At 37.4% G+C, this 21,191-nt stretch overlaps 1 protein-coding gene across 1 annotated transcript in view; it reads left to right on the top strand.

Annotated features, from left to right (window-relative positions):
- The window catches only part of TMEM135 (transmembrane protein 135), a 216,582-nt gene that overhangs the window by 67,731 nt on the left and 127,660 nt on the right, over positions 1–21,191 (top strand). Inside the window, exon 5 of the mRNA XM_081100133.1 lies at positions 12,061–12,126. Within this exon, the coding sequence (XP_080956259.1) occupies positions 12,061–12,126 (66 nt within the window). The remainder of the gene's footprint in view (positions 1–12,060; positions 12,127–21,191) is intronic.

Genomic DNA, 21,191 nt, shown 5'->3' on the forward strand with positions numbered 1-21,191 from the left:
CTTCCTCAGTAGTCTTGCAGGTCCAATCTCCAGAGAATGGGCCAGGCACTGACGGACAGGTGCCACAGGCACAAATCCGACAGTGCCGCAGGCCTCCTGGAAGTCAGCCTTGGGCACCATGGCTGCTTCTCTTCCCTTGGTGCCCTGTAAGGAAGAAACAATATGAAAGCGGCCACCAGGTGGCTCCCAACAACTGGCATGAACGTCAGTGGGCCGGATCTAGATCCTGGGCCGTTAGGGGTGTCCCACTGCCTTCTGGGAAAGCTGATTGCGTCCCGGCCCCCCTACCACCCTTGGGACAGATGCCAGATGTAGGGCTTGGGTGCAAGCCCACAGCAGGTGCAGCGGGGTCGGAATGAGCGGGAGCGGCAGGCAGGAGCAGCAGGTGGTTTTGGACAGCCAGTTTCGGCCCAATCCCTGCAGGCCATGCTGAGGGACCCCACCCATGCACAAATCCGTGCACTGGGCCTCTAATTTTGTGTGTGTATGTGTGTGTGTGTGTGTATGTATGTATGTATGTATATATCCTATATAATAAAAGGGTAATATGCAAATCAACCAAACGGCGGAACAACTGGTCACTATGACCCGCACTGACCACCAGGGGGCAGATGCTTAATTCAGGAGCTGCCCCCTCGTGGTCAGTGTGCTCAGGGCAGCACTGCTCAGCCAGGAGCTGGGCGAGCACAGCTGCGGTGGTGGGAGCCTCTCCTGCCTCCACAACAGTGCTAAGGATGTCCGGCTGATGGCTTAGGCCCACTCCCCACTTGCCTATTGTCTGTGTCTGTGGGGAGCAGGCCTAAGCCATCAGTTGGATATCCCCTGAGGGCTCCCAGACTGCAAGAGGGCGCAGGCCGGGCTGAGGGAACCTCCTTCCAAGTGCACGAATTTCATTCACCGGACCTCTAGTGTGTGTGTGTGTGTGTGTGTGTGTGTGTGTGTGTGTGTGTATTTGTTAGTGTATCTGTATATACGCACCTATGTATATTGAAATCTTTTGCTCTCTAATTTATTTAGTTGTATGTCTTATTTTTGAGTTGTAAGAGTTATTTATATATTCTGAATGCAAGTGGTTTGTCAGATATATATTTGCAGATATTTCCTGTGAGTCTGTAACTTGCTTTTTCATTTTCTCAATTGAGTGTTTCAAAGAACAAAGGGCTTTTAATTTCAGTGAAGCACTTTTATCAATATATGGTTATCTGATGCTGCATAAGAACACTCAACATTTAGTGGCTAAAAATAGCAGCAGTATTTACTTTGTATGGATCTGCAGTCTGGGAAGGGCTTGCCCAGAATAGACCATTGCTGCTCTACTTGACATCAGCTGGTGCAGCTTGGAAGCTAAGGGCAGGAATCATTTGAAGACTCACTCACATGAATGGCATCTGGGTTTGGAGTACTTGAATAGATGTATGTTGGAATAGCTGTGGCACCTCTCTATTTCTATGTAGTTTTTCTAGCATGCCAGTTTTCAATCTTTTTCATTTCATGGTCTACATGAACTAATCACTGAAATTCTGTGGCAGACCAAAAAATATATTTTTGCCAGTTTGCCAAAAAATAGGAATAATTTTGATTCATTCACACTGGATGACTATTGTTGTATTGGCTGTTGTCATTTTTGTTGTTGTTAATCCTCACCTGAGGATAATTTTTCTATTGATTTTTTTCTTTCTTTAGAGAGAATGGAAGGGAGGGAGGGGGAAAAAGAGAGAGAGAGAGCGAGAGAGAGAGAGGAGAGAAAGAAACATTAATGTGAGGGAGACACATCTATTGGTTGCCTTATACATGCACCCCAACTGGGGATGGGGATCAAACCTGTAACCTAGTTGTGTACCCTTGACCAGGAATTTAACCCAGGCACGGGCAAATGCTCTAACTACTGAGCAACAGTGGCCAGGGCTGTTGTCACTTTTTTATTTGACAATATAAGGGAAAAGAGGTCAGTGTCCTGACTAAATAGTCAGGTATTGCATGTTTTAAAAATTCTTGTGGCACACCAGTTGAAAATCTCTGCTCTAGCATGAGCATGCTGGCTTCAAGGGAGTTAGATTTGTTACATGGTGGTTCCTGGCTCCTAAGGCACATGTCCTAAGAAAGTGAGAACAGCCGTTAGAAGTCATTTTGCCATTAAAATCAGCATCATTTCTGCCTCATTATGTTTGTTACAGTTATAAAGACAGTTTCAAGTAACCTCTGTTTATGAGATATGGGAGAGGATGTATATTAGTGTGGCCATTTTTGAACAATACAATCTGCTATAATCAATTGCTTTTTTAAATGTTTTGTTCTATGTAACATATCTATGTAACATATCTTTGCCTAAGTGAAGATTATTAAATATTTTTCTATGTATTCTTTCAGTAGTTTTATGGTTTGAGTTCCACCATTAAAAATCTGTGTTCCATTTTGAGTTAGTTTTTGTATATGGAGTAAAGGATGAACTGAGGTTCATATATTTCTGTTTGGAAATACAGTTACTTCATTTCCGTTGGGTGACAAGACTATTCTTTCTCCAGTACCTTGGTACCTTTATAGAAAATCAGTTGAACAACACAGTGTGGGTCTATTTCTGGGTTGTAACCTTATGCTAATACCACACTGTATTGATTGCTGAAGCCTTCAAATCACATGGGATAGGTCTGCCAACTTTGTTCATTTTTCAACATTGTTTTGGCTATATTGTATTGTGGGGTTGTTGTTTGTTTTTTTGCATTTCTGTATAAATTTTAGAGTCAGATTGTCAGTTTGTACAGAAATGTCAGGATTTGGCTTACAGGCCATACTTTGATGATCCCTGGTGTAAAGAAATCTATTTCTTTTATGATGAATGTTTGGCCACGTAAACTACTATTTCTTAACCATGTGGGATTAATCTAAATGTCAATTTTTTCATGAGGAGGAAAGTATTACTTTCAACTTTCTAGTTTGAAGTAAACATTGGAATCCAGTCTATCTAACCCTGTCTTTGGGGCACACATTTTACCAGGTGTTCTTCAGTTGCTCTGTATAGTATTAGTGTAGTTTGAAAATGAATATATAAGCATAACATCCTCATCTACTGATGCAGTCATTCCAACATCAGTTCTGTGTTTGATGCTACTTTGGGTCTGTCCCATTTATGTGCCACTCATGAGTCATTCTAGGACTTGGTTGGTAGTTTTTTTTGTTTGTTTTTTAATCCTCACCCGAGGATATTTTTCCACTGATTTTAGAGAGAGTGGAAGAGAGAAGGAAAGACAGAGAGAAACATCGATGTGAAAGATACACATCGACTGGTTGCCTCCTGCACACGCCTTCACCAGTGACCGGGCCAGGGAGGAGCCTGCAACTGAGGTATGTGCCCTCGACCAGAATCAAGGCTCATGCTCTATCCACTGAGTCCAATCAGTCAGCTAGGGCTTGATTGGTAGTTTTAACTGCAGTTTTGTTCTCAAAGCCTTTGCTTTGCTGCTTGGGACTGTTCTGTGCCTACGCTCATTCGGGGTGAACCCTGTACTTGTGCCAGTTCAAACAGATTTAGGGTAACTCCTTTTCTAGCTGTCCTTCTTGGGATTACCCCTATGTTCTCTGACTCATTGGCTCTCCTTTTCCTCGTGTCTGGCCAGAACGATGGCGTTTCTCTTAGTTTTAGTGGCCTGCACTGCTGTCATAGTTGCAGAAACTCAACAAGCCTGCCATTGAGACAAAGTGGCTACAGAAAAAAGAGACTGAAATAGATAATGGGCAGTCTTCCTCTTTTCTTTCAGTTGCTAAGGTCCTCTTTCCTTGTACCTTTGGCCAGAAAAACAGCATATTTTTTCCAGTTTTAACTACTGGCACTGCTGCTTCTTGAGACCTATCCTTGGGGCTGAATTAAGAAAAAAAAGAAAAGAAAAGAAAAGAAAGAAGAGAAAAGAAAAGAGAAGAAAGGAAAAGAAAAAAGGAAAAGAAAAGAAAAGAAAAGAAAAGAAAAGAAAAGAGTCCCAACAACCAGGGATTAATTTCCTACATATTATCTGACCCTGACCCTTTCCCCTGTTTTCTGCCCAGAAAGATAGAGTTTCTCTCAGAGGGTTTTTCTATAGGCAGCCATTTGGAGAAAAGAGAATGATCATGGTTTGGGGACATCACAAAGGTCTTGGTTGCTGTGACAATGTGTTTATGTAATTTGAGGCATGTTATTAGATTTCTATCGTGCACTGCTTCTTGTGGGAGAAGCCGATAGCTAATGCTCAGTTTTCTTATTTTGTATTTTTATCATCATAAGGAAGGAAAGCAGCTGGTGTTTAAAAGCCTCAGTATTTAAAATTTTTTTCTATGGTCAGGAAAAAAAGCTAAGGAATGAACTTTGCATATGATTTCTGATGACTTTTGCTAAATCTTATTGAAATAATATAAGTTTTCTATTTTTTTCTGATTGACTTGTCATGAATTTTAGTAATAATGGCCATATAGCATTACTTGGTAATTGTAGTTGACTGTTTTATATACTATCCTTTAAATTGCCAATAGATGCAATTTTTAATTGCAATCTGATGACTGACTTTTAAAGTAGAATTGGAATTCTGCATTTTCTTTGAGATATTAATAGTAATATTATTATCATTTTTTGAGCATTTACAGTTTCCTTTGAGTTACGTACTTTTATTATCCTTATTTTGCTAACGATTACTTTGAGCTCAAAGAAGTGAAGTTGTTGCCCTGACCAGTTTCGCTCAGTGGGTAGAGCATTGGCCTGTGGACCGAAGGGTCCCAGGTTCGATTCTGGTCAAGGGCATGTACCTTGGTTGCGGGCACATCCCCAGTAGGGGGTGTGCAGGAGGCAGCTGATGGATGTTTCTCTTTCATGGATGTTTCTAACTCTCTATCCCTCTCCCTTCCTTTCTGTAAAAAATCAATAAAATATATATTTAAAAAAAAAAAGAAGTGAAGTTGTTTGGCTGAGGTCACACGTCTCACAAATGGCAAAGGTGGCATTTGAACCCAACAGTCTGTTTCCAAAACCTTCTCTCTTACTCTTCATGCTGTATATTGTTATATATTTCTCAAGGTACGGAACTCCTATATAATAAAAGAGAAACATGCAAATTACCCATCCCTCCGCTACGCTGAAGCCACGCCCACCAGCCAATAGAGTGACTATGTAAATTATCTGACAAAGATGGCGGTTAATTTGCATACGCAGGTGTCAAGTGCCCCAGGAGGTGATGGCGGCCGTGGCCGCAGGCTCCTGGGACTTTTGCTTGCCCCGGAGGCAAGGCCATAGCCATGCCCACGGGCTCCTGGGACTTTCATTAACCATCACTCCGCGACAAAGATGGCGGCACCCATAGTGGCCGGGGGGATGCTGGTGGCATTGCCCTGGCAACCGAGCTGGCATTGCCCCGGCAACGCGAGCCCAGCATCTGGCCCAGCTGTGTGGAGGGTGGGGAAGGGAGTGGCCTCCGGCTGGAGTCTGTGCTGAAAGAGGGGAGGGGAGGGGCCTGGGGCCAGAGTCCCTGGTGAGGAATGCTGGACTTGGAGACGTGCTCAGCTTTAGAAGTTTTTTACTAACCATCAGTAAGTAAATAACTTCTAAAGCTGAATATGTGTGCTTGGCCCAGTGAAGAGAGGGGGAGGGCAGGGGCCTCGGGCTGGAGTCTGTGGCGAGGGATGCTGGCATCGTTGCTGGCCCGGCTGAGGTACCCCCCCCCCCCAACCCCCCGCATGAATTTCGTGCATCGGGCTAATAGTACATAAATAAAAGATGTGATTCATGCCCTTCATGACCTCACTGTTTAACTGGTGAACTAAACAATAGAGAGTCATAAAACGGGGTAAAGTGCTGTGACTCTGTGACATAGATTTTGTTTTTCAGATTCACAGCTGTGATTAAGACTCATTTGTTTTTGATCTTTCATTAGTCCATTTCTTAGTTTTACATTTGAAAAATCAAAAGTAGCATTTCTCATACAACTTTGCATCTCCAGAAAGTGCTGTCCTAAACTAAGCCTTGGATTCATTATTTTACACATATCTAGCTCTTTAGAGAGCTTTTTATATACCTTGACACCTGCATTTACCACAGTGGGAAGAGAGGTTGGTATTAGGAGGTCAGAGCTTAGAGAGTTTAAATGCTCTGCCTAAGGTTGCCCAGATAGTAGATAGTGGAAATAAGATAACTAGAAATTTATTGCTTGATTAATAAACAAATATTTGCTAAATACAACAACTTCATGTTAAATTAACCCACTGAAATCTTTCTTAATATGATGCTTTACGTTATTACAATTATACTGCTTTTCAAGGTAAAAGTATATCAAGTATATATTTCTTCACGTTAATTTTACTTATTTTGTGTTGGTTTAATGAATTAAAAAGTATTATACTGTAGGAGCATGAGTCTCTATTGAATTTGGATTATTTTCACTCTGGGAGCTACTCAAGGTAGTACTGGCTGGTGGTATAACATTTTCCCGAAATGTTTTAAATCTGTTTTATCTTTTAGTATAACAAAAATTGATACTTTTAATTTTTTGCATCTTATTATTACCAAATAGTACATGTGCATGGTAGCACATTAGAATAGAAGAAGAAAAATACCCAGAGATTACTGCTCATATGAACTCATATATTTCTGCATATCTTTTTTGATTTGCAAACATACACAGACACAAGGATCCGGCCCAGAATCTTGCATTTGTTACAGCTAGATTTCATGCCTAAGTCTTTTATCTAGCATTCTTCTTAAAAAGTCTCTTTTGATAACCTGTTTTTAAACAAAGATATGCCCCCCGCCCTCCCCCTGCCATCACTGACAGAAAATGTTTAATGAATGTTTTTAGTATTTGTAGTATTAATCACTTTAGTTGTTAACAAAACTCAAGGAGAGAGAAATTTCAGTCAAGAATTTGCTGGTGGTAAACTTACAAAGGTTGAAAATTTGCCCTGTGTCTCATTGTTTTTGACATTTGTTAGTCATTGTTTGGGTACAAGTAAATTAAAAGCAATCTTTTTAGTGGAGGTCAAAAGGATGCTGTACACTCCAGTGCTTCCCTATAGAATCAAAGGAAGCTGAGCTCAGTTGACCAAGTGCTATTAGAATGAGACATCCTTAAAAATGTTGGTGATGAAATACATCAATTTAGTTGGAAACAAAAGATTGAATTTAGTGTTCTTCTTCTACTGGAGAAAGTGCAGAAAAAGAATTAGATCTTCAAACAGCCTGGGTTTTTGACACACAAAAATGTAAGTTATTTGATCTGGTTTAGTTGTTGCATACTTTATCCCAAGTGTTTGCTGCCTCTGCCTTTTCCCTTTTGCTCCTCAAATATACACAGTAACTAATCTGACTTAGGTGAGTACTGTTAACAGTCACATCACTAGATCAGATAAGGTCTAAAAAGGAACAGGAAGATGGAAGATATAATTTAATATTCATATCATTAGGAATAGAAAAAAAAATCATTGGTGAGATTTTCTTTCTTTTAATAACATTTCCATAAATAGTTCTTTCAAGTTTTGTGTGCTTTAGTAAAATCTGTTATAGCAAAGTCGTTCATTTATAATTTGATTTTTATTTGGGAATGTGCATAACCCCTTTCTCTTCCCATTACTAACCTGTGTAACTCTCAGTAAATTATGGGTTGGAATTATATTTATATTGTGCTACAATCACAAAATTTAATGTAGTGTTTGCCCTAAAATATTTTATTTTCTCTTTTGTTTTCTTTATTTTTCCTCCCTATAACCTCTTCCACCCCTCTCCCCCAGCAATCACCACACTGTTGTCCCTGTTTTCTCATTTAAAAAATTTTCTAACTTAGCATTTAGACACTAACTTCATACCACCGTGTGTGTGTGTGTGTGTGTGTGTGTGTTTTAAAGATTACTACCCCTCACAGCTAAGAGTGTGATTGTGTTACAGAAACTATGGGTGATTAATTTTCATCCAAAAATCTTTGGAGTTCCAGACCCAAGAGTAATTTTAAGTACAAGATTAGTGACATTTGGGGAGTTTTTCCCCCTTTCGGTTTTAAAGATAAAGTTGATTTATTTAATTTGAAGAGTTTCCTGAGTCTGAGATTGTCTCCACATTTTGAGTATAAAACAATTGTGACACTGTGTTGTTAACATTGACGTTGTTTTATTCATTTATTTATTTTTTATCTTTTTTGAAAATCTGAACTTTAATAAATAAATTCTGACCTGTGGGAAAAATGTTAGAAAAATTTGCTTTTATTTCTAAGTTATTGCTGTATTTTACCAATGAAGTTGAATTAAAAGGAGTTACCTTTTAATCCATATCCTCTCTAGCCTTGCTCATTTTTCCTTGACAATTCTTAAACATTGAATTTTGCAAAACATGATTTGCAATAACGAAGACTTATGATTTTCAACCTTAGCTGGGCTTTTAGTAATGCTTGGTAGTTAGTTCTGTGTTCCTTTCCCTTATGTTTTCCTTTTATATGCATGCCATACTCTCACCCTTGTCCTTAAGTTAGTATCTTTGTCATTCTCAGAAGATTATCCTGTCTCCTATTTCAGATGGGAAGGAAGGGGAGTGGAGAGGGATAAGAGGAGAATAGGGGTAAAGGCAGAGAGAGGGAGAGAATTTACCTACTATATTTGCCCTTTTTTCTCCTCTGCAGGAATCTCAGTCAATATTCATTTTCATCCTGTGTCTATAAATTCTCCCACCTTACTGAGTACTTAGTCATTAAGAACATGTTTACATCTCATCTATCCTAAAAATTACCCTGTTATCAATTTTCTCTCAACTCTGCTCTTTCTAGCAACAACTCCATCTCATTTATTGCCAATCTTTTGAGTTTACTTACACTGTTTGCCTTTATATCCTTCTATTCAGACCTCAACTATATTCTTTAAAAATTTTTTTAAATTGAATTTATTGGGATGACATTAGTTAATAAAATTATGTAGGTTTTAGGTGCACAGCTCTATAATAGCATCATCTGTATATTGTATTGTGTGTTCACCACCCCAAGTCAAGTCCCCTTCCATTACCATTTATCCCCCTTTCACTTACTCTCTTCCACCTCCTCCCACTCCTCTTTTCTTTACCTAATCACCAGACTATTGTCTGTGTCTCTGAGTTTTGTTTTTTTCTTAGTCTCTTCATCTTTTATCCATATATATAAAAGCCTAATCGGCCGTTCGACCAGTAGCTATGACGTGCACTGACCACCAGGGGGCAGACACTCAACGCACAGGCGTGGAAATGTGGAACAGACTGATGAATCTCAGAGGAATGTGGGGAGGAGGGAGGCTGGGAAGAGATTAACCAATGATCTTATATACATAGTAGAGACCCTGTGCACGGATTTGTGCACTAGTGGGGTCCCTCGGCCTGGCCTGCGGGGATCGGGCCGAAACTAGCAGTCTGACATCTCCCAAGGAGTCCTGGATTGCCAGAGGGCGCAGGCCAGGCCAAGGGACCTCATGCCCTGGGCCTCCACTATTCTTATAAACACCAGTCTGTGTGTGAAGTATTTGATTTCTTTGTAAGATTATACATTGATTTCTTACTCCTTTAGTAGATAAAAAAAGTTTTGATCAAGAATTTACAAGTAGTTTAAACAGTCAAACAGTATGCTGCAAAGCTAGTAGAAAAAGAGTACCCTTCTTCACGCCTTCCAGTGCCTGATCTCCACAATCCAGAGGCGGCCACTTGCAACCCCTTTTATCATTTCTTCTGTTACTGACTTTCTTATATCCAAATTAACATTTTACACTGACTTTTGTATACATACATCAATTTCCTTACAGTTTCCTCCAATTTTCCATCTCCTGGATTTCTTAAAATTTTAAATTTAAAATTTTCTCTTTTTTTTGTTCATATACTAATTCTTAAAATTGATGTTTAGTAGAGCATTCTTTGAATTTTATTTTCAATTATTAAAGGATGGTAATGCATTTCTCTTATGCCAGATTAAAAAATAATAGCACATATTGAACAGAGGAACTTACATCCTATCCTCTCTTTTCCAACAAAATTCTCATGCAATCTTTTCCTTTTAGCCTCATTGGTATCTTACTCATCTTTGATTATGCGAAGCATGATTCTACCTACTGGCCTCTGAACTTGCCCCTTCTGAATGGAACAACCCTGTTATGGACTGAATATTTGTGTTCCCCTCAAATTCATTTTGAAACCTTACCTCCCACTGTGATGCTATCAGGAGTGTGGCCTTTGGGAGGGGATTAGGGTTAGATGAGGTCATAAGGGCTTTGCCCTCACGAATGGGGTTTGTCACCCCTGGAAAAGCACAGAGAGAGCTTGCTTCTGTTTGCTCCCTGCCACCTGAGGATGCAACAAGAAGGTAGCCACCTGGGAGCCGGGAAGCATGTCCTTTCCAGACCTTGAATCATGAAGCTTATCCCTTATATTTTTTCTAAGAGTTTTATAGTTTTAGCTGTTACATTTAGTCTTTTCATCCCTTTTGAATGAATTTTTGCATATGGTATAAGGTAGGGGTTCAGTCTCACTCTTTTGCATGTGGATATCTAGTTTTCCCAGCAGCATTTGTTAAAAAGACTGTCCTTTCCCCGTTTGAAAGGTCTTGATACCCTTTACTGAATATTATCAGGCCATATATATTTAAGGGTTTATTTTGGGGCTCTATTCTATATCATTGTCCTATATTTCTGTCTTATGACAATATCACACTACTGTTTGATTACCAAAGCTGAATGTAGTAAGTTTTGAAATTAGGAAGTGTGACTTCTCCAAGTTTCTTCCTCCTTTTCAAAATTGTTTTTGCTATTTAGGTTCCTTATAAAATTTAGGATGGATTTTTGTATTTCTGCAAAAAACACAAAAGAAGAATCACACTGAATCTTTATATCACTTTATATCACTTATATCTTAGTGATATTAAATCTTCTAATTTGTGAACATAGGATGCTTTAACATTTGTTTATGTGTTCTTTAATCTTTTTCAGCAGTGTTTTGTAGTTTTCAGTGAACAAGTCTTTTTTTAGTTAAGTTTATTCTAAAGGTACTTTTTTATGCTATTGTAAATAGAATTCTTAATTTCCTTTTAGGGTTATTCATTATTAGTGTATAGAAACCAATAAGTCTTTTTGTGTTATTTAATATATTACATTACTGAATTATTTCATCTTTTGTCAGTATTTCACTGGCAGTCAAGTGATTTGAACTAAACTCAAATGGAAACTAAAAATCAGAACAAACAATTTCTTATTTGAGTGCAAGTATTGAATTTTTATTTTATTAAAACAATTTTTAAAATATTTTAATTGATTTTAGAGAGGAAGGGAGAGGGAGAGAGTGATAAAAACATGAGTGATGAGAGAGAGTCATTGATTGGGCTGCCTCCTGCATGCCCCCCCACTGGGTATCAAGCCTGAGACCTGGGCATGTACCCTATCAGGGAATTGAACTGTGATCCTCTGGTTCATAAGTCGACACTCAAACACTGAGTCATGCCAGCTAGGCTAAATTTTTATTTAATCTTTGTTAATCAAACTAAGGTTTTAGCTTATCTAAGTGTACTAATTTGGACTATAGATCTGGAAAAATACTAGCAAATCAAAATTACCTTAAAAATATTTAGTTTTAGCTCCTGATGTCATTAAAAGCTTCTAGAAATGATATTTTGGGAGTATAAGTTAGAGCTTATAGCTTTTACTGTGCCTTATTGATGTTTCTCTAGAACAGTGGTTCTCAACCTGTGGGTCGCTACCCCTTTGGGGGTCGAATGACCCTTTCACAGGGATTGCCTAAGACCATCAGAAAACACATATATAATTACATATTGTTTTTGTGATTAATCACTATGCTTTAATTATGTTCAATTTGTAACAATGAAAATACATCCTGCTTATCAGATATTTACATTATGATTCATTACAGTAGCAAAATTACAGTTATGAAGTAGCAACGAAAATAATTTTATGGTTGGGGGTCACTACAACATGAGGAACTGTATTAAAGGGTCGCGGCATTAGGAAGGTTGAAAACCACTGCTCTAGAAGTTACTGGAAATGTCTTTTACAATTTGGAGGTGGGATATACAGTTGAATCATTCTAGATTTTTTTTTTTTTTACAGGCCACAGAAACATTATTTAGAATGGGCGTAGCAAGAGGAACCATCACAACGTTAAGAAATGGAGAAGTAAGATGATAATTTTGATATAATTATTACTTCTTACAGATATATACATATTTTTAAAAATATGGTTTTATTTTAGAGAGAGAAGGGAGAGGGAGAGATAAATAGAAATATCAGTGATGAGAGAGAATCATCGATTGGCTGCCTTCTACATGCCACCTGCATCTCAGGCCCTGACCAGGAATGAAACTGCGACCTCCTGGTTCATGGCTCAACCACTGACCCACACTGGCCGGTCTAAGTATTAGTACTTAATTCATAGAATGACATTTAAAAATGTGAATTTTATGATGCTTTATGTAACAAATTGAGGAAAACCTGTTGTATCTCTGACCTAATAATCTATTTTAAATAATCCAGTCATATTGGAACCTGATCTTGGGCTGAAAATGAATTGCTGAGCCTTTTATTCTTTACTTGCCAATTGTTTTTATGCTTAAAAGAAAATGATATTTTGTTTAATAACAACTTCTGGAAATATATATTTTTTAATGAAAATGATCCCATACTCCCCCCCCCCCCTTTTTTTTTTCCTGTTTTATGCTCTATAGATCTGATACTTCTTTCTTAGGATAAAATAATTTGAAATGCTGATATTTATTACAGATTAAGAGAGATAGAAGGAGAGGGATGGGGAGAAGAAGAGGAAGAGGAGGGGAGAGAGAGAAATGGAATTTAGTCTGCTCTTTTTTATAGTAGAAACTCAAGATACAGATTTTAAATTTTGACTTTTATGTTTCTACCAATTCTTAAAAAAAATTCTACCACCTGAAATAAATTTTTATTGAAAACTATTACTAGCCTAATTATCACTCTACTTTATAAAATGTATTTGTCAATATATCTGCTTGCTAGGTGAAAATGTACAATCATTTGGAAATCATAGGCTCCTAAATGGCAAATCCCTTTGGTATTAATTTGTAACATTTTTTGTATGAAAAAGACAAGTGACCCCGTTGTATTCTCAGCAAACTGTAGTATGTGGTGCCAGTTTAAGAAAACATTCTCATTAATGAAGTCAGATATATTTATCTGCCCAGAATGTGTCAAAATGAATATCAGATTTTAGTAATTACTATGTATTTTCTCATGGGGGGAATGAACTTTTGAACTTTATCTTCTGTAATAAGAAGTTTGGGAAAATGTATGCAAGGCGGTTTTATAAGAAATCTTCTGAGGACACCAACACATAGTGCATATGCACCTATTTGGGGAAGTAGTTAAAGCAGTGTATTTTGATCCATTTCTTCCCCAGATTGCTACAGGTGACTTACCTGGTTAACAAGTATTAATGTTGGACAAAGTGTTTTTTAAATTTTTTTTTAAAGGACAGTTTATTGCTGGTTTGGCTCACTGGATAGAGCGTCGGCCTGGGGACTGAAGGGTCCCAGGTTCGATTCCGGTCAAGGGCATGTATGTACGTTGGTTGCGGGCACATCCCCAGTAGTGGGTGTGCAGGAAGCAGCTGATCGATGCTTCTCTCTCATCGATGTTTCTAACTCTCTATCCCTCTCCCTTCCTCTCTGTAAAAAATCAATAAAATATATTTTAAAAAAAAGAATAGTTTATTGATTTTTAGAGGGAGAAGAAGGGAGAGAAGCATCCATGTGAGAGTGCAACGTCGAATGGCTGTCTCCTGTAACCCCTTCCCCCACCCCAGGATGGAGCTCCCAACCTGGGCATGTGCCCTGACTGGGAATCGAACCCGCAATCCTTTGGTGCACGGGATGACAACCAACTGAGCCACACCGGCCAGAGCAATGTTGGACAAAGTTTCTAACATAAAATTGAAACTGAAAGAAGTACATTTCCCCCTTACATTTTCAGATCCCTAAAGATGGACTGTGTCTTCCAGCCAGTGGCACCTACAGTCACCATTCACTATTATTCACATTTAACCTCTCTTAAATTGTGAGATTTCTTATAAGACTCTGATATTTTAGAGTTGATAATGTATGGTAATATTTTGTAGTTTAAAAAAATAGAGAGTGAGATATAGTAAATATCCAGTAAATGGTAGTTAGGTTAGGCCACTAATTAGTTTTAATTATTTGCCTTTTAGAAGTAGAGTATTAAAACAAAGCAAATATGTTATTGAATATGTGTATGTATATGGGTGACATACCCATATTGGAGATGTTGGTGGGCCCGGTGCTATATAATATGGTTCCTGTTTTTAGAGTACCTCTCTTTCTGCTGGAGGAGACAATTGTATCAATACCTGAAAAAAAAAATCTGGATAGAATAGAAATGCTTAGTTTAGGTGGAGTCTGGAAGTACCCGGAGTGCAGATTCCACTTGGAATGTGCTAAATTTTAGTATGAAGGCAATAACAGAGATATCATTTGGGAGTATGAGATAAACTAAAAGGTTAACAATATAAGGGATTATTTAAAACAGAAGCGGAAATCACCATATTTATCATAATGGAAAACTTTTGATATGTTAAGGGATGGGAGTGGCAGTGGTTACTTATCCTAGGGCAGTGGTTCTCAACCTTCCTAATGCCGCGACCCTTTAATACAGTTCCTCATGTTGTGGTGACCTCCAATTTCATTGTTACAAATTGAATATAATTAAAGCATAGTAATTAATCATTGTAATTAATATGTAATTATATATGTGTTTTCCGATGGTCTTAGGCGACCCCTGTGAAAGGGTCATTCGACCCCCAAAGGGGTCGCGACCCACAGGTTGAGAATTGCTGTCCGAGGGGGTTTAAAAAATTGTTCTAGCCCATTACTACAAAATTATTTGTTAAACGGGGATTAATAAGTAACCCTATGACAATTATGTCAGGTAGGAGGAATAAAGACTGGTATATCTACATTATAAAAAGACCAGTTTTTGAGTAAATTTGTTATCTGGATGCATGACGACACTGAGCTCTGCTAGCTTACCCTTCACTGTAATCTGTCACTACGTCTACATTTTGTCTACCTAATTGGACATTTCTGCTTGGACATTTTAAGATGTTGAAACCAGAAAACATAGCTCCTCTCTCTGAAAGTAAGAAGGTGTTTTTGAAAGAGTCTGAAACATACTTTATAAATTATAATGAATCATTGGAGGGTTTAAGCAAAGAAGTGATATCTTTTAAAATCTTCATCACAACTCTGCAGTGGAATAATTATTATGCCCATTTTATAGATAAACTGAGGGTCAGAGAAGTTAAACATTTTACCTGTGATCAAACAGCCAGGAAATGGGAGAGCTGGGAATTGAACCCCAGTATGCCTCCAAAGCCTATACGTCCCACTCTACAATGCAATCTTTCTCGATGTAATTTACTTACTTGACTAAAGTTTTCTAATCATTCAGTGGTCTAATCATTCAGTTTGACAATTGAAAATAACATAGTAGCTAAGACTCCAAGATTATATAATCATCCAGATTTTTAATGCATTCTCATTATCACTATTATTTTTTCATATATGTAATATAGGACATAAAAATGAATAGAAAAAAATGCTGACCCTTTCACAATTCTGTTTGTGACTAAATGCCTAGCCATGTTGATGTGCACTTTGCACAATCCTGTATAAGAGCTAGCTGAATTTTTGTATCTTGATTCAGTTACATAAGCTAGAAAGCAGATAATTTTCTGGGTAGAAAATTTTAAAATGTGTTTCTTAATTTTGGGGCGGCAACTGAACCCAAAACCTGGGCACATGCCCTGGACAAGAATTGAACCAGCAACCTTTTGGTGCCTGGGACACTCTCAACCAATTGAGCCACAATGGTCAGGGCCATATTTATGTTTTTAAATAGCATATATTTTTTCTTAGTTATTTTTTTATTTTTATTTTTTTTTACTATTTCTCTTTTAATATCACCTTAGAAAATATGTGTGTTTAACAGGTAAAGTGTTAGTATTTAAAATTATATTTTTATTTGTGTTTCATTTGAGTTTTATAAATACATATATATAAATTATCATTCTGTTACTTTTTAGAGAAGAGAATAGGAACTAATAATTATTACATGGCCACTAAATGCAAGGCAATGGGCTTTACATACGCATATTTAAAGTGTTAGTATTTAAAATAGTGAAGTCTCTGAGGCCTCGTGGCTAGTAAAATGCCTGTAGCTAGTGGCTTGTAAAATCTAATCAAATGAGCAGATATTTACTGAGAGCATCTTAAAGCAGATGTGACACATGGCACTGGAATCAGGTCTAGTTCCCTTTTCTTTCTTCCCTAAATATTAATTGAGTGCCAGGCACTATTGTAGGTGTTGGTTTTTAAATGTAAATAAAACTAAAATGGTTTCTACTCTTAGGAAGCTTTACAGTCTAGTGGCTGAGCCCATAACCTGCCACTTGAACTTTGCCAGTGTTGTCTTCTGTAAATGGGATAAAAGCATCCACTTCATGCATTACTCTGTGAGAAATAAGTTAGACACTATGTATAAAGCAGCTAGCACAATATCTGGCACAAAGCAAGTATTTTAGAGTTTAACCTGTACTAAACGATAACTATTTTTTATGTAATTAAACATGATGGAGTGTTTCTTTTTATATTAAGAGTGAGTACATGGAGAGCTTGGGAGTGTGTTTATTTAGAACAGTGTGTGAACTGACACTTGGAAAGTAATAGACAGACTTTAGATATTATGGGGGTCAATAGCTGCGTTAATAGGAGTGTTAAAAGCAGTGGTACTTTTGAATGAACATTTCCTTCCTATGGGACTCAAGATATTCAGGTCAGCGTATATTGCCAGTGCCCTCTGCTGTCTCGTGCCAATAGCTCAGTAACAGAGAGAGTATATGGTCAGTTACAGACTCGTGGTATACTACTCAACCAACCAAATGCTGCTGATCAGGATTTTGTTTCTACATATAGAATAAACATAGTACGGAGAAGTGCATTGTTACAGGAAAACTAACACGTGCAAACAAATTAGAATGCTATTTAAAAGACAAGGTGAAGTCATTACTTAATGAAAATTTAGTTCTCCTGATAATTGCAAGATTTAGTTGGGCAAAAGTCCTACTGAGAATGGTAAGACACTGACTGACGGTTCAGAAATGCAGACTAAGGCTCAGCTAATCCTGTCAAGAAAAATGGGATTATCTCTTCTGCAATACGCTGCTTTATGTATTGTATTATAACGGAAGAAAATATTAAGATACTTTACACATGTAAGTTGCCATTGAAAGATACTCTTTGTTAACTTGATTAGCTTTCTCCCATATCTCCATATCATCTAAAGAAAAAGAAAAGAGTAATTCTCACCACTCTGGATGGTTCCCAAATAATTCACATCTGTTGTTATTTTCTTCTGTGAGTGATTTCCAAATTATATGTTTATTAATAAACTATGCAAATAATCTATCAGAATTTAGCCCAGAAAAGTTATTATGATTTTTCTTCAAGCAGAAGATAGAATATAGCTTTAAAAAATTATATATTTATGAAAAATGGACCATATCTAGAGAAGGAGAAAAGAAATAATATGGGAAAGTACCTAGACAGAAAAATTAAGGCCTAGAGAATTTTTATAACAAGCAAGGTATAGACAAGGAAGTTGCAAACCTGTTTCTAATGAAGTGGGAAGTTATCGCTGAGATAACATGCTGCTGGCCATTATTTCAGGATGATGAAACATTAACTGAGGCTTCAAAGAAGTTGTGGAATTGTTACCTTGCTCATTTATAAAAAGTTGTTTTCTTTAATAGCCATCAATCTGGATGGTATAGATATTGAACTGCCAGACACAGAAGACTGGTATACGTAACATTTTCAGTTCTCCAATTCTATGAATCCAAACAACATGTTACATTTTGGCAGGTGCTTAGAAAATTTAGAGTCCGTGCCAGAATTGCATTATAAAACATTGAGCTTCAGAACTTGTATTTTATTCTTGCTGAAATAGCTTATCTTTGTCACTAAATCTGCTTTAAATGGCTCATCATGTTATATACTATGGGATTTCATACTCCTGGTGAATAAACTGAGTTTATTTGGAAAATTCTGGTGAAGATAAAGAAGGCCAAGGGCCAAAGTGAGGTTTTAAAAATATCAGATCACAATGTTTAAGCTTGGTGGTCTTGTCTGTACCAACTTTGTACCTTTCTGTACGAGATAATTATCTTTTGAAATGCCCTTATTTTCTTCACAATAGTAACTCTTTTGATTTAAATACAAAAATAAATGTGCCACGATTTTGCCCTTAAACAAAATAAACAATATCTGGACAATACCTGGCTAACTATGGAACACTTAGGTTTTATTTTTCAAAAATTGGAAGGGTTCTTAAGATAACATCAATTTGTTTTGATCCTAATAAGAAGAGCTTTAGGCCAGGAAAGCAATTATTTCCACATGGGTAAGGCCAGTCCCAACTACTTCCTGTCCACCAACTGATCACTGAACTTAAATTTGCTTCCCTTGGTTTATATAGTTGGATGTGGTTGAATGCATTAGGAAATGCAGGCTCTACTTAAAATAAAGTCTTCTGAGATATAGAAAACATTTCTTTGTATAAAGGATTTTTATGTATAATGTTCAACAGCAAGTAATTTAAACTTTTTGAATTACCAAGGGAATTTAATTTCATACACATACATATGTATAATTATTACCATTTTGTTTGTACATCGTTTCTCTTTGTTGACTCTTGACTGCATTCTTAATAGGTGAGTTTGCTATGTAGAGACAAGTATTGCTTGTGGTGGTTAAGTAGGGACATGGCAGATCAGAAATGAAAGGATTTGTATTAAGTGATGTGGTTGATTATTCCAGTGATGAGCCTAATTCTAAAGCTGTCACCATGAATCACTCCATTAGCATAGCAGACACTCCTGTCACTGAGAAAATTTTAAGGATTTTTGAAGCTGTGTACCAGGAACTGGGAACAAAGACCAGATCTATTCCTTATTATAGCATAATCTATAGATTTGCCTTTCCTGAAAACTTTATATACAGGTGTCCCCCCAAAATGTATACACACTTCAACAGCTGATAGCTCAATTTTGAAAATGAAATGTATTTAAATAAACACTGCCTTTATAACTATTCAAAGTGTGTGTATAGATTTTTTGGGTCACTCTGTATATATACTCTTTTGTTTCTGACTTCTGTCACTTAGCATGTTTTTAAGGTTCATCCCTATCAGTTTTCCTTTTCATGACTGAATGGTGTTCTGTTGTATGGATAATATTTTGTTTATCTATTTAATAAAATTTGGATTGTCTCTTGTTTTTGTCTATTATGTATACTTCTGTGAGCATTTGCATAGAAGTCATTGTGTCGACATATGTCTAAATGTCTCTTCGGTTGCTACTTCAGAATAGATTTGTGAGGTCATATGAATAAATTTTTAAGAAAAGTGGCAGTACCATTTTACGTTTACAATGTCAACGGATAAGGGGTCCTGTTGTCAGATTTTTGTCAACATTTGGCATTATCAGTCTTTTTATTATAGCTATTCTAGAAACATGTAGTGGTATCTAACTTATTGTGGTTGTAATTTGTACTTCCCTAATGATTTTGGACATCTTTTTATGTGTTTTATTAGTCATTATTTTTATGTGTTTTATTAGTCATTATTTTTGATTATTTCTGTCTGCACAATGGATCCAGACAGAAAAAGCTCTAAGAGAAACCCTGTGTTCCTCTGTGTATGGCTAGAGAACTGGAAAGGAAGGCCCATTATGAAGGAGACTGTGCAGAAAAATACCATTTTCTTTTTATGTTCTGTATTTTGATTTCATTCTTCTGGTGGGACTGCAGATGGCCCCAGTCATGGGGTTGTCCTCCAGCTGTGGCAGTGGCAGCTATGCAGCCATTTAATACTGAGTGATAATCTGTCCCTTTGACCAAAGAGACTGAAAAAGGGGCTCCTGTCGTCCAAGAAGTGTGGGGAGACTATCTGTTAGATTTTCCTCCTTTCCCCTCATCACTTCACCCCTGAGGCAGATGTAATTACAGGAAATGTGCGATGACGGGAGTCAAAAAACCAGTGTAGGCAGAGGATCAAGAAAAGGGGCCTGGGAAACAGACTGTGGGAAAAGTCATAGAGAGGCAGGCGGTAGAGAAAAAGATGACCCAAGTCTGTGTGTGAAGTCTGAAATCACCCCTGTGCCGAGCATGTGTGGAACTCCTTTGTGGAACCATAATAGAGGCTTTGAGTAACTACAGTGTAGACCACTGCCCTTAGGTGGCACAAATGGGGATATACTGAATGGCACTGAAAAGACCTGGGAAATGGAAAATGATATTGAAACCACAGCCCATAGAAGGTGGGTCAGGACTTGTGTTTGGAACCTAACAGGGTTGGTTGCCTACAACAACAACAAAAATAGCAACAAAAATGACAACAAATCAATTTTCCAGAGGACCAGAAGTCTTTAACATGACCAAGAGTGTCATAATACTAGTCCCTCGGGTACAATCTAAAAATATTTGACATACCAAGAACCAGGGAAATTATAACTAATTGTAGGAAAAACATCAGTCAACAGATGCCAAACCTGAGATGATCTCAATTTTAGAGTTATAATAAAAAGTGCAAACCCTTTGACACGAATGGGGATATTGAAGTTTCAGCAAAGAAAAGAAACCATAAAAAGAACCAAATTCAAATTTTTGGATGGAAAATTAACACAAAAAATATTATTAAATGCTAAAGCAACTAAGAATTTACTAGATGACTTCAGTAGCAGAGTGGAGAAGGCAGGGAAAAGAAAAGTGAAGTTGGAGAAAGCCCAGTAGTAATTGTGAGTAAAAGACTGAAAAGCAAAGATTAAGAACCTAAATGACAATAGAAAGCTCTAACACTTGTGTAATAAGTGTTTTAGGAGAGAAGAAAGAAGTTTGTGCAGAAAAAGAATTTGAAGAAGTAATGTCTGAAAACATCCAAATTTGGTGAAAGACATACATTTACCCATTCACAAAACGTAGTGAACTTCCCTCCCACAAGGCTGCATATTGTACCAATTCAATCTATTTGACATTCTACAAAAACCAAAACTATAGAGATGGGAGATCAGATTAGTAGTTGGCAGAGACTGGAGGCGTTGATTCGGAAGGACAAAATGAGGGAATGCTTTTGGTGATGGAACT

The sequence above is a fragment of the Myotis nattereri genome, assembly GCF_964212035.1.
Source record: "Myotis nattereri genome assembly, chromosome: 9".
NCBI lineage: Eukaryota > Metazoa > Chordata > Mammalia > Chiroptera > Vespertilionidae > Myotis > Myotis nattereri.